Consider the following 13,181-nt stretch of genomic DNA (forward strand, 5'->3'; position numbering starts at 1 on the left):
CTTTCAAAGCCTTACCGCGAAGGTGTACACGTGACTATAGTTCTACGATGAGGCACACATGAGGTTCGGCGTTGATCTGATTTCGGCTAGCGGTATTCCAGGGACGAGCGATGAGTCTTCCGTTTGGAATGTCGAGGACATAGGGCATTAATTGGTAAGGAAACATAGACGCAGATCCATATAAGACTATCGAGTTTGTTTTGCTGCCTGAGTTGAATACGGCATGAGTGGAGGGTTCTCGAAGCGATTGGGGCGAGAGCTCTTGGATCTCAATAAGAACACATATGAGGGTGAGTGCTTCCGTTTCGTTCTCGATTTTGCTCTTCTTTAATGCTAAATTAAAGAAAGGGATCAAAATAGTTCAATCGGACGATTTCAAGAAATGGCTAATTGATCTTCAAGTCATTGAAGACAACCCAATTTATAACGGCAAGGTTTTCCGATTGCAGTTCGAGTTTCCTTCGACATATCCCATAGACTCGCCCACCGTTAAGTTCATCAAAACCTTTGATCGGGAAATTCCGATGCATCCTCATATCTATAGGTAAATAGTACTTATTTCATTTTGTAGAATCGGCTAACTGATGTTATAGTAATGGTCATATATGTTTGAGTATGTTTTTCTTTGACTGTTGTTGATACCAGATAGTCAATTTAGGACTAACCAAGACAGACGTTCTTGGAAATGAATGGTCACCAGTTCAGACAGTGGCCTCAGTTACCATGTCTATTCAATCCATGTTGTCAGATAACAAACGCAACGGTAATTTTATTTGGTCATATTGCTTTAGTTTGTCGTTTCTCTAACGCCTTTCTAGATCGGCCACCGGGCGATGCTCGGTACGTGGCACATGCTCCAGACAATCCTCGAAATGTCAGGTAAGTTTTAAAGCTTTTGCATGTACACTCCAGTGTGTTTTAACACATTCTAGATTCGAATATCACGATGATACAGTTTAGTGATTCTGTTTGCTAGTTGTTTGTATTTGCTGATCTTCTACTTGGAGTTTGGAGGATTAATTATGGTACTTGATCGAGTTATATAATACAAATTCAAGAGTACACAAAATATGCCAATTCCAAACATGTTAGCTATAATACACAAGACACCCAGCGAAAAAGACAAGGACCTGGAAATCAGTTAGGTTGAAAGATTAAACTTGCGCAGAACCTCGCATTTCCGTCGCAACAGCTGCACGCTCTTTAGAAAAATTTCATCGGGCGTCATAGCACCTGTTGATTCTACAGTATCTTAATAAAGTCAGTCCTGAAATGAGCTGGAAATATAAGAAGTACTCACAAATAAAATGATCTCGTTGTCGACCTAATTTGACACGATTTGCAAATTCTGGATGTCGCAGAACCTCTCTTGAAACTGTGTCCCTTCGTGCGTCCTTTATGTATGCCTCTCCCTTATTGTTGATGCCGACGACGCCTTTAGGGAAGCAAGATCGGAACTTTTGTGCTAATTCACCGGTGATCGGGTCGCCAGTAATGTCGATTGTAGGTAGTAGACGGTAGCTGGCAGTAGCAACAGGAGAGAACTTGGCATGGTCTTGACCAATACCGAGAATGCAATGCATAGTTAAGTCAATCGACTGTCCTGGTCGAAGTTTAGCAATTAGAATATCAGGATTTGTAGGATGTACGCCATCTGGGAACCATTCAGGTTGATGTCCATTCACTTGATACTCGATATCTCGAGCATACACATGTGCATTGTTATATAATAGTTTCGGATCTGTAGTTCCTGCTGGTGCATCCGGGTTGGCGGTGCACTCTGCACTTAGACGCAATACAACTGTATCATAATCTGTTGGTTCTGCGTTGGGATCATCTTCTGGAGTTGGGAGTAAGTAATTGAAATGGAGTAGAGTGGAATTGTGTTATAGACACGTACTGTTGAACCAGCGCATATACTCTGGGTTCGCCTTGAGCGGGATTAGACCCAAACGATGGGCAAGAACTTCGTCCTGAATGATCGATGTGTTGTTTTCAATAAACACATATTCGACCGCGAGGGTCGGAATTTCGGCAATCATGATTCGACGAAATGCATTCGCGACAGAAGCATCGAGACCAATCAAATCAAACTCAGAATTCAAATCAGTCAGATATTGAATGTCAATCTTGAAATTCTGCACAAGAAAAAAATTAGTACTCATTCTAAGCACCACAAAATTCAATCCATAATTAAGCACCTTTTTGAAATTTTCAAGATTCCAGGAATGGTCCTCACCAGGATAATAACCTGGGAAGTCGGTGCTCGAGACCTAAATGTATTCATGGTTAGCCATCTGTCAAGCAGTTAACAACCCCCAGTAAGCTCGCTAACATTTGTCACACGGTCGTGCTCAATTCCCACTCTCTTTCTATCCAGATGGCTCATAGCGTTTATCCGCTCAGGGCTAACTATTGAATTACTCGTACTAGACCAGCAAAAATCGGTATTGAAACCTGGACCGACCTTTCAACTCTCTAGAAAAATGGCTTGTTCCTCCCAATTGCAAAAAAAATCTGAATAACTTCACGTGAATGCAGACACCTGAATAGTCACATGACTATGCCAATGCCACCGCACAGTTATGCTGGACCAATAGGCGATCACCTTTTACTGGAGCAGGACCAGACTCAGCGACTTTTAGTTCGTTGAAATTTGGTCTTGAACTTGCTTGGACGGTCGATCTTTTACCTATCAGGATTTTGTCAGAAATTGTCGAGTTTGACTTCTTCTTGGTGCTGGATCAGAGGAGCAATGATTAGGCCGATTTCAATTGCACGTCTGGCCGTACGCCGTCAGGTTTTCCGTCCCGCGCAGTTTTCGACTCCTTCGCGTGCGTTCCAGTCCAGTGCGGTTTCCACAGACCGTGCCGACTTTGCTACTACTCGTCTGGAAGATGTTGACCCGGATCAGCTTTCCAACAGTTTTAATTTTCGTATGTCTTTGATTTTTTGCTTCATGTTATTCTTTGCGGAGTTGTTTGATAGAGTTGCGGAGGCGAAGGGAAATTGCCTGGTTTCTCATTCGGAAGGCATAGGCATATGTATTTTGTTGATAGACAGCTAACTTGAGAATTCCAGAATCCGCAGCTGATCTCATCAACATGAAGTACCGCAAAATCCGTGCATTTACAGTTAATTTCGGCCCGCAACATCCTGCCGCTCACGGTGTGCTTCGACTTATTTTGGAACTTCATGGCGAAGAAATCTTGAGATCTGATCCTCACGTCGGTCTACTTCACAGAGGTACTGAAAAGCTGATAGAGTATAAGACTTATCTGCAGGCCTTGCCTTATTTTGATCGTCTGGACTATTGTTCTATGATGTGCAACGAGGAAGTTTTCGCCTTGGCTGTCGAAAAGCTGCTTAATATCGACATTCCCGAGCGTGCAAAATATATCCGTGTTTTGTTTGCAGAGATTACCCGTATCAGCAACCATTTGATGTCTGTTCTTTCCCATGCTATGGATGTCGGTGCTCTGACTCCATTCTTGTGGGGTATGGAGGAACGTGAGAAGTTAATGGAATTCTATGAGCGTGTTTCTGGTGCTCGTATGCATGCCGCCTACGTTCGTCCTGGTGGGGTTTCTCAGGATATACCAGCAGGTTTACTTGATGATATTTACATGTGGGCTACGCAATTTGGCGATAGAATTGATGAGGTCGACGAGTTACTTACCGATAATCGTATTTGGAAGGGGCGAACCATCGGAGTTGGTGTTGTCACTGCTGAGGAGGCGCTTAACTATTCCTTCAGTGGAGTTATGCTTCGGGGCTCTGGTGTTCCATATGATATCCGTCGAAACCAGCCGTACGAGGTATATGACAAACTTGACTTTGACGTAGCCGTTGGTGTGAATGGTGACTGTTATGATCGTTATCTTGTCCGCATGGCAGAATTCAGGCAATCACTTCGTATCATTCTCCAGTGTCTGAACGACATGCCCGCGGGACCAGTTAAGGTTGAGGATTTCAAGATCAGCCCACCGCCCCGCTCACTGATGAAAGAAGATATGGAGAGTTTGATTCACCATTTCTTGTTGTTTACCAAGGGATACTGTGTTCCTGCCGGTGAGACTTATACAGTTATCGAGGCACCCAAGGGAGAGATGTGAGTATTAAATATTTGAGCCGTTTAAATTATTAAGAATGAGAATGTACTAATAAGATTTGCAGGGGTGTATATGTTGTTTCCGATGGCACTGAGCGACCATACCGCTGCAAGATCCGAGCGCCTGGATTTGCTCACTTGGCAGGATTCGACCATATGGCGCGGGGTCATTTCCTACCTGATGCGGTAGCCATCATCGGAACTATGGATCTCGTGTTTGGTGAAGTGGACCGTTAACTAAATATGATCTGAAAGGGTCTGGGAGAAAGAGTACACATAGTGCGCAGGGGCGTCACAAAACGAAAATTAATTTTCTCTGTCCGGTTCTATGGAGTAGCTCTTGTTCTAATTTACCTTTTGACTTTGTGTTTTTCCTTGAGCGTGTGCCCGGATAGGCAATGGATTTGCATTTTATGCCTATAGAGACTTTTAAACAGCTGTGCATGAATTTAAATAAATTTGGATAATAAATGACAATAGTAGGGCCATTGTAGTGAGTAATACGAATAGAAAGTTGCTATTAGGCTTGGCTATTATGGAAGAAAAAATCAAGCGGAAGAGTCTAATCAGGCAAGAGTGATACATTCTAGTAGATCTTTGGCTGTAGTATGGATTGTACCTGCCGCATTGTCGTTGATACCGATGTTTATCATAAGGACGTCATCCAACCAGCCATGGTAACCGTCTGATATGAAAGGATTTTGAGAAGAGGAAGTAGCGCGCTTATGAAGGGCCATAGAATCGGCTTCTTCTTGGTCGAATGTATCGTCGATGGGTGAAACTGTGGGCGCTTTATTTCTTTCTCGTTCAAGCTGCTGCTGAATATCCAATTCGAGCCAGATCTCCTTTCCACCATGGCGGCTTTCATCCCAAGGCTCGTGACGCGGAAAGTTTCCTTTGTCCCAAGCCATAGATACAGTGTAAATCATTGTGTCCGAGTCGGTACCAGCATACATGAGATTTTCCGTGCGGCCGAGCACATCGAAGGGCGCGGTCGCATTCATGATGATTGCAAATCGCCGGTAGTAGAGTCTGTAGTAGTCTGAGTACTTGATGTGCATAAGCTCTACGAGGACGGTATTATGGATTGTTGGGATACAAGGAAAGTCGCACAAGGTCACGAGGAGCGAATTACTCGCTTGGTGGATATCATTCGCAGAATAGTCGCTCTTTTTAAAATTCTGCAACAATCCTCTAACCAATTCTGGCGATGGATTTGCGATGGATTTGTAGGTCGCAATGTCTGCCGGGGGTTTGAGTGCTGCCAACGAGCGATGTAGGAAATCGTAATGAAGATACTCGCGATTCGAGTCTAGCGAGTCGAACATCATAAACCAGTTCTTCTCGATTTCCTGAAGATTTGGTCGCGTCAGTTCGGTCAGATTTGGGAATCGGATTGGGATATCAGTTATATGCATCTTTGCAGCTAGGTCTGGTACCAGAGCTCGCAGATCAATCAGATACTGACCCAAGCAGTTATGGATGCCGTTAGTTCCAACAATCATTAACGGTTCTCCACGTGGTGAAAAGAAAACACGGGGGTCTGAATGGCCTTGGATAAGATGCATATACGGAGTCCTCTTGCATCCGTTCTTCGGCCCAGGCCATTCTTTTTCAAACTTGATAATATTTCCAGGAGTATCACATTCAAGATATTTTCTTCCTACTGTCCGAGAATTTTTCCAGACAAGGTCGCAATATGCAAGTTCGTGGTGAAAGAGCATTGGGCCCTTGGGAGATAGTCGAACGAGTGCAAAATATGGCTTGCGAGAGCCGGCCGGATATGGAAGCACATTCGGATTGTAGAAAGATTTCGCGCGTGTCTTTTGCCGAGGAGTAAACCGAATCTTAGCCAGATACCCTTCAGGAGTGACAGGGTCGACCAAGAAATTGGCAGCTGAATGGAGACTGGGAGCTGAGCAGTACGACAAGTTTGTCAATGGATTTGGCAGCGAAGCCAGGTGCTGGTCAGTATAATATTGTTGCTTGATCCTTATATCCAGCAGTTCCTGCGGCGACAATGGTCTTTGGGGTTGTTCACTTTCTTCATCTGAGTCGTCGTCCTCTTCTCCTGGTGCCACACTCCAGGGAAATAAGTCTGCGGACGGGAAGGTGCGGTTGGTGTCGAATTTGAAATTTGCGAGCGCAAAACTTGCATCGTGTCTGTACTCGCTAAAGTCAATCAGTGCAAGATGTGACAATATTGCGACAGCGACGATGAGCGAGAGCAATAGGACGAACCAAGGCCTAGCCCATCTACCTATTGGCTTAGCTGATAGCGAGAAGGCCATGGAGAACCGACGAGATTCCAATCACAAAACTCAAATCAGATTGACAATAATCTAGTCAAAGTCAAGACTACGAGTGCGCCGGGACGGATATTTAATGAAGCCAGCGGAACATTAGAAAGGAAGCCGAAATGGCTGCGCGGATGAAAAGGGGAATTGAAAGAGCAGCAGTTATAAATAATAACGAGACTAAGCGCATGATATGATACGGAGTACTGTCTTGTCAAGCCATGGTTGGTACTGGTGTAGCTCGAGTTGTCTAATTGCCGGATATAGAACCGAATGCAGTCATATATTGCATCAGTTAGGAAGTTTGGAAACTTCAGCTGCGTGTTCAGCAGTTGATTAGAGTACTATTCTCTGAATTTAAAGATTTTATTTTGATATTTTGATAACACAGATGCTTTTCATTTCTGGGTGAATAAGTGAGTGAATGAGAGAATGTGTGTGCGGGTGGTGGTGGTGGGGGAGACCAGAGACGGGGGCGGTCTCTGGAACCAGTATGAGGTAGGATAGAGTAGTACTGGTGTGTCGAAATAAGGTATGTCAGACATCGCGACCGGACCTACTTTGAGCTTGATTCATAATTTGGCATTCTGGAGACACCTGTGTCTGGTGTGGTCACTACTATTGGCGTCGCTTAGATTATGATCCCGTCGAGCTAGCTGGTCAATCTAGACAGCTTCTTGCTGCAGACATTTCAGGCGCAGTAAGCCTGTCCTACGTTTCTTCGTGTACTTCAAAGTGCTCCAGTTAGACCTCTCGGTACGTAAATTAATTACGACTGCAGCAGTAACAGCAGGCGAACCCACACATCGCCGTTATTTCAGATGTGCACAGCTGAAATCCGAACGGTAGCAAGACGTGCTTAGGTTTGGCTTTGTCTCTATTAATACGAATTTTGAGCAAGACCGGTAGAATTGGTCTGTCAAGGTTTTCCTCAGCTCTTAATATCCCAGTTCATTCTCATCAAGTCACGGACCTCTAATTAGGGGTCTCCTGTTCGTCGTAACGGGTTATTTTCCTGGTCTAGCGGCTGTGGCAAACTTAGGGCGGAGTGGATAAGACGGCGCAGTACCCAGCTGGCCGGACAAAAAAAAAACTCTCATCGTACGAACGCCAGTGCTGCAAGGCCATTCAATCTCCGAAGACCACCCGAGGGCCCGTCGGTGGCAGATAGAATGCTCTGTTTGTGCAGGAGTCAATTTATAAGGTAGAGACAAAAAAGCATCGATTCCAGTTATGGAAAGAGCATGTTCTATTCAGAGATTTGATCTAAATACAAGAACCCGGGGCCATGGCAGGGAGTGCTTATACTTTGTTTAGTGATCATTAGTACAATCATTCCACCAAGCCGCTCAATCGTACTTAGATTCGCTTTGATTTTCTGAGAAAGAACAATTCAGCCACAGATAGGCTATTGCTTTTTGTCTTGACATTTCAGAGCTCGTCTGGCTTGGCAAGGCAGAGAGCAGTGGAGGTCTTCGACTATAGGACAAGGGCCCAATCGTGCCCATCTTTCCCCTATTTATCTCGGTTCCATCACAAAATGCGTACTAAGACTATTTTACAGACTAATATATAATTACTTTGTTAGACTACAGATGAATCGTGACGTCAGGTTCTCCCTTGGTCATCCTGTATTGTTCTACTGCTTACAAAATCAGCTACATTCAGCTGATTTTGATACATTCAAGTAGCTCTCGAGCTTGCACATGAAGGACTGCGCCCTCGGCGTCCTGGATGCCAAAGTTGATCATGAGAATGTCGTCCAGCCAGCCATGGTATTTGTCAGATACAAACGGGTTCTGCTGCGGTTTCGTAATTCGCGGAAGGGGAGAGGGCCGCTGGACTTGTACTGTTGTAGAGCTTGACTTTGGCTTTGACTTTGGCTTTGGCTTTGGCTTTGGCATTGTGCTCGTGCGTATAGATGTGGATCTAGTAGTAGTAGATGCTGTGAGTTTTGAAGATGTTCGGGAAGGTGTAACAGAAGTTGCTCGGGCGTTCGAGGCAGATCTGAGATCTAAAGTTAAGGTGGAATATGGATTCGGCTTGCTCGTGCTAGAGAAATCTAAACCAGACTTTAATGTCGTCAGTTCTGCTCTTTTCTGCATCCGCAATGACTCCTCCTTAACGTTGGGCTTCTCTTCATCTACCTGCTCAATCTTGGCCGTATTGACTTTCCGCAGTCTGAACTGTTCAATCTCCTCCATTTCAGCCCAAATCTTCTGGCCGCCGTAGACGTCGTCATCCCACGGCTCATGCGTAGGATATAATTCTTTATCCCACACGATCGACACGGTGTATATCATTGCATTTGTATCCGTGCCGGCATACATCAAATTCTCCGTTCGGCCCAAAACGTCAAATGGCGCCGTGGCATTCATGACAACCACAAAGCGTCGATAATATAGCTCAAAATAATTGAGATACTTGAGATGCAGAACCTCTATAAGCACTGTATTATGGATTGTTGGTATGCAAGGGAAATCGCACAAGGTGACGAGCAGCGAATTGCTTGACTGGTGAAGATCGTTTGCGGCCCAGTCATTTTTCTTGAATGTCTGTAACAATCCGGAAATGATTTTTGGCGACGGGTTGCCTATTAATTTGTATGGCCTGCCATCTTGTGGGGGATCTAGCGAAGCCAACGCGCGATCATCGAAACTGTAATGAAGATACTCCTTATCTGAGTCCAACGTGTCATACATGATAAACCAGTTCTTTTCAATCTCTCGCATGTCTGGACGCGGTAGAGGCACTAGATTTGGGAACCGGATGGGTAAGTGTTTGATATTCATCTTTGTTGCAAGATTCGGAATCAGCATCCGAAGGTCAATAATGAACTGTCCCATGCAGTTATGCTTTGATTTACCGTTCGTTCCAACTATCATCAATGGCTCACCATGAGGCGAGAAGAAAACTCGCGGATCAGTGTGGCCTTGGTGCAACTGCAAGAATGAGTGCGATTTACATGCGCCATCCAGACTTTTCCAGTCGGCTTCGAACTTCACTGGCAGTCCTCCATTCGCGCATTCCAGAACGCGTCTGTGAATAGTTCGTGTGCGGGTCCATCGAACATCGCAATACGCTAGCTCATGGTGAAATAGTCCTGCCACGCGTGGAGACATCCGAACAATTGCCAGATAAGGATATTTAGAACCTTTGGGATACGGCAGTAGATTCGGATTGTAGAAATTGATTGATCTGGAACGTCTCAGTCTGAATTCAATCCGTGCCATATATCCTTCCGGCGTGACTGCATCCACAAGATAATTCGCCTGAGCATGCAACTTGGGATTAGTGCAATATGCCAGGCTTGAGAGAGGGTTAGCCAGGCTAGAGAGTCGTCTGTTTGTGTAGAATTGTTTGCGGATGTCGCGTTCGATTTTCTGGGACTTGGTCAAAACTTGAGAAGTTACGGCCTGGATCGCGTCAATTCCATGGCTGGTATCTTCATCTAGGCTCAATTTGCTGGGCCTGTCGTCATCAGATATTTCATGGAGCTTGACAGTCGGTTTGAGAGAGACGGCTGGCGCTGAAGAGCCGACGGTCGAGGTAGGCTCTGGTCTGACTGTGGGTTCGCCTGACTGAGAGATGGAATCATCAGATACAAGCGCGAAAAAGTTGCTGTAGATCTGGTCGTTCTCGTCCGAATGGGTCATCAAGACAAACCTATCTGTTGGACGCGACGGAGCGTCATTCCGAAATATGAAGATCTGTAGGACGAAAAAAAGGACCAGAAAAAGCAAGGCAGAGGCCAGCCTCGATGTTCTGGGTGCGAAATGGAAGAGCATGGCTGGTACAGTCTATCTCTCTAGGCACTTGAGACGAAGAAATTGGACAACGAGCTATTGGACAGCAGATTTATCATTCAGGCAAGAGAACGAAGCTGAAGAGAAAGAGCCAAGTTTGCTGCCACAGAGAGCTTCAAGCCTGATTACAACAGCAAAGTGCGCAGCTGCCTGTCTGTCTTGTTCCCTTCTATAATTCTTATCCAACATGCTTGCGGAGCAGACGAGCTCTGACAGCGCAAGAACAACAGCCACATGGACGTCTACGATGAACGCCCAAAATTAGCATAGGCGTGATTTTCAGCTTCTAAAAGTGGATATTCGGTATGTTTGTAACAGCAGGCTTTCACGAAGGTACAGTGGGTATTCGGAACAGGCAAAGTACTGTAAGAAGCTGATGTCTGGCGGGGAAAACTTCTTGATTTGATACATGACCGACTGTGGACTAGCGTCTGTGGTAATTAGTTTAGCAGTGAGGTCCGTGACCGGGTGCATACCCAGGCGACGGACTCTCTTCTGTAGATCCAGCTCGCCTACCTTCGCGGACTGGATCCCCTTTTTTTGTAGGAAAAACAAATGATTTTTGCTTGCCAGCGAAAGAGGTGGCAGCAGCAGTGGGGCGACTAGGAGCAGTTGGATGTAATGGAGAATGCCACTAAAAATGCCCAATTCTGGATCCTGCGCCGGCCCGCTGGAAATCAAGACGAAATTAGCCGACCATGCACAGAATTTGCCTGTAAATCTCTAGCTGAGAGCTAAGTCCAATCTATTAAATTGCGACGGTTGGATTGCTCTTGCAATTACAGATTTTGAAGGCCGATCGACGTATCTGCGATATGTCCGGAGGTTGAGTTTCTGTCTGGCTTCATGTACTGTCAAAAGTCTGGACGAAAGTAGCTGGCCTAGTTTTGTCCATAAACACACAATAGTCGACAGTCGAGCACCGGCAAGCAATGACAGAATCTCGCCGACTCACTCACTTATCCTACACTACGGGCCGGGAAGTTAAAAGGAGGTATCCTAAAGCAGTAAGATTCGGATTTCACCGGTACAACATCCGTTCTGGGCGTAAGGGAGACGAGTTGTCTCTAGCGACTATCCGCACGTTTGGACAGTCAGCCACTACCGTCGAAGCGGCTAGGTCTGCGATGTCAGTAATGGTCTTGTTTGAAATCTTTCTGTAGTTGTTCCAGATGAGCGTGCTGGACAGAACTCTTTGCAGCCTTACATTCCGAATTCAGACTCCTAAATTGCGCGCTCTGTTCAGGTCGATACACACGAGACCGTTCTCAAACGGATACTGAGAACCGAGGTTATGGAGCCCGTAGCCAAAGAACAAACCGAGAGCTTGAGTGCACGCTGGTAGTCGTGAGTGCAAGTCTATCATCTAGCAACCTACGCCCACTACAAGCCCACTAATAGCCCACTAATTGATCGGATCGCAGATCTACGAGCTAGTAGTCTGTCGAGAACTAGCTGGCTGTGAAAAGTGGATAATACGCGGGGTAAGCAAACTCCTCCATCCAAGGTGCACGTAGCGTAGGGACTTCGAACATAGCAAATTGCGAACTTCGCCTTGTAATTGATTAGTTCGGGCAGCAGAGTTGGGAGAGGATCTGGAGCTAGTCCTGTGTACACGCGCGCCGCCCCCGCCCACGGCTGTTCTTCTACAAGCGTAAGGCGATCCTGAACAAAATAGAGTTTACGCGACAATGGAATAGGAAGCATAGTCATGATTACACAAGGCTTTAGCGCTGAACTATTGTACAAGTGGAAACTCTAAATCGGCAATAGCGCTAGCTGCTCAGTGATGCAGTGAGATAGTCTTCATCACCCAGCAGAGCAGAGAGGACAAAACGAGTGTTTCTAGTCAATTATCTGAGCGGGCAAAGCACTAGCTATATAGTGCCGTGCTTCGAGGAAATTCTTAGTGAATTTATTCCGTCAAGACTTAACAGGTCCGCGAGCGGCCGCTCTGAGGATGTTTTCTTAGTAGCTGCGATTCTGATCAGAATCGATAAATGTCGTGCTGTCCGCTGATAAGAACAAGGGCCAGTATTAGGGCTATGCATATGATTTAATTGTTAATTTTTAACGGTAACGCTTAGCAGCTGTGTTCTGACGAGGTTCTGAGTGGCTGGGAGAGCGCTTCAGCAAGGCTTGAAGCAAACCGCACGATAACAAAATCTCGTTTTCTGTGCTTATATGATAGAGAGTATGTGTGGAGCTGTATCACCGTTTTGCAGTAGCATTAATATTGTAGGTTTTTCTTTGTCCTAGTGCAGCTATTTGACAGTTGGTTTCCATAATGGTTGCTCCCCACCAGTGTAATTTCCAAGACCTGCAGTGCAGTTCGGTTCTTCTAGGTGACGCGTCATTGCTCCACAGCTTCATACTTGTTGCGGAAAGATTACCGAAAAAATTCTGGTGTTTCGCGCTCGAGCAGACATGATGAACATTCATAACTTTCTCGTGAGTACTCGTCCGTTATCATGACTCGGAGAACGAAAGCACAATGAGGGCTTAAGACTTCGATCGGTATAATGATTACGGCGATCGTGAAGCCAGCTGCATGAAACTGATTCTCCTGCATTTATATGCAGTGTATGAAGATTCAAGAGACCGAATAAGCTCTGCTAGTTGGATTTCTTGTTATGCTGAACTTTCTACATGGCTGCAGCAGTGAGGTTTGAACGAATCCGCAACAGACCATAGGGTCCAAGGCGTCTACATTTCCGGTGTTGGCATTAGTCGGTGCAGTATGCCAAGATTCGTTAGCGAGTTACTTTACGCTAACTGTGTCAACCCTATAGTCCAACGAGGTCGTTATATAATAGTGGGTTCGCCGATTGAAGTTGCAAAATGAATATCACACTGTGTGTAGATTGATAATTTGCACAACATCTCGGGAATAACCTGACACTCTTTTCGGGTGTACTAGTTCAGTTTAGCAACAATGATTATCGAATTTGGAGGCGACTTGAAGAG

The 13,181-nt window shown here is 45.5% G+C and overlaps 5 protein-coding genes across 5 annotated transcripts; 2 read left to right on the forward strand and 3 right to left on the reverse strand.

Annotated features, from left to right (window-relative positions):
• The first annotated feature begins 15 nt into the window (after positions 1-15).
• V1516DRAFT_681105 (ubiquitin-conjugating enzyme/RWD-like protein) lies at positions 16-1,328 on the forward strand. The gene is made up of 6 exons (XM_066923198.1): positions 16-290; positions 349-544; positions 594-613; positions 674-763; positions 819-879; positions 933-1,328. The coding sequence occupies exons 1-6, from the start codon at positions 224-226 to the stop codon at positions 958-960; spliced, it is 462 nt and encodes a 153-aa protein (XP_066775386.1). The 5' UTR covers positions 16-223; the 3' UTR covers positions 961-1,328.
• V1516DRAFT_629090 (DNA-directed RNA polymerase) lies at positions 1,142-2,389 on the reverse strand (the record flags this gene model as incomplete). Its single annotated transcript, XM_066919871.1, has 5 exons — positions 1,142-1,251; positions 1,301-1,840; positions 1,901-2,138; positions 2,202-2,273; positions 2,336-2,389. The coding sequence occupies 5 exons, from the start codon at positions 2,387-2,389 to the stop codon at positions 1,142-1,144; spliced, it is 1,014 nt and encodes a 337-aa protein (XP_066775387.1).
• Positions 2,390-2,595: 206 nt separating this feature from the next.
• Positions 2,596-4,585, forward strand: V1516DRAFT_681108 (NADH-ubiquinone oxidoreductase 49 kDa subunit). Its single transcript, XM_066923199.1, has 3 exons — positions 2,596-2,936; positions 3,082-4,111; positions 4,177-4,585. Exons 1-3 carry the CDS (start codon positions 2,756-2,758, stop codon positions 4,346-4,348), a joined length of 1,383 nt encoding a protein of 460 aa, XP_066775388.1. The 5' UTR covers positions 2,596-2,755; the 3' UTR covers positions 4,349-4,585.
• Positions 4,547-5,768, reverse strand: V1516DRAFT_681111 (uncharacterized protein). The gene has a single exon (XM_066923200.1). It carries the CDS (start codon positions 5,677-5,679, stop codon positions 4,678-4,680), a length of 1,002 nt encoding a protein of 333 aa, XP_066775389.1. The 5' UTR covers positions 5,680-5,768; the 3' UTR covers positions 4,547-4,677.
• Positions 5,769-8,072: 2,304 nt separating this feature from the next.
• Positions 8,073-10,064, reverse strand: V1516DRAFT_628874 (uncharacterized protein; the record flags this gene model as incomplete). The annotated part of the gene is made up of 2 exons (XM_066919863.1): positions 8,073-8,454; positions 8,524-10,064. 2 exons carry the CDS (start codon positions 10,062-10,064, stop codon positions 8,073-8,075), a joined length of 1,923 nt encoding a protein of 640 aa, XP_066775390.1.
• Positions 10,065-13,181: the final 3,117 nt, after the last annotated feature.

This window comes from Lipomyces oligophaga (genome assembly GCF_038497815.1).
Source record: "Lipomyces oligophaga strain CBS 7107 unplaced genomic scaffold V1516scaffold_8, whole genome shotgun sequence".
Lineage (NCBI taxonomy): Eukaryota > Fungi > Ascomycota > Lipomycetes > Lipomycetales > Lipomycetaceae > Lipomyces > [Lipomyces] oligophaga.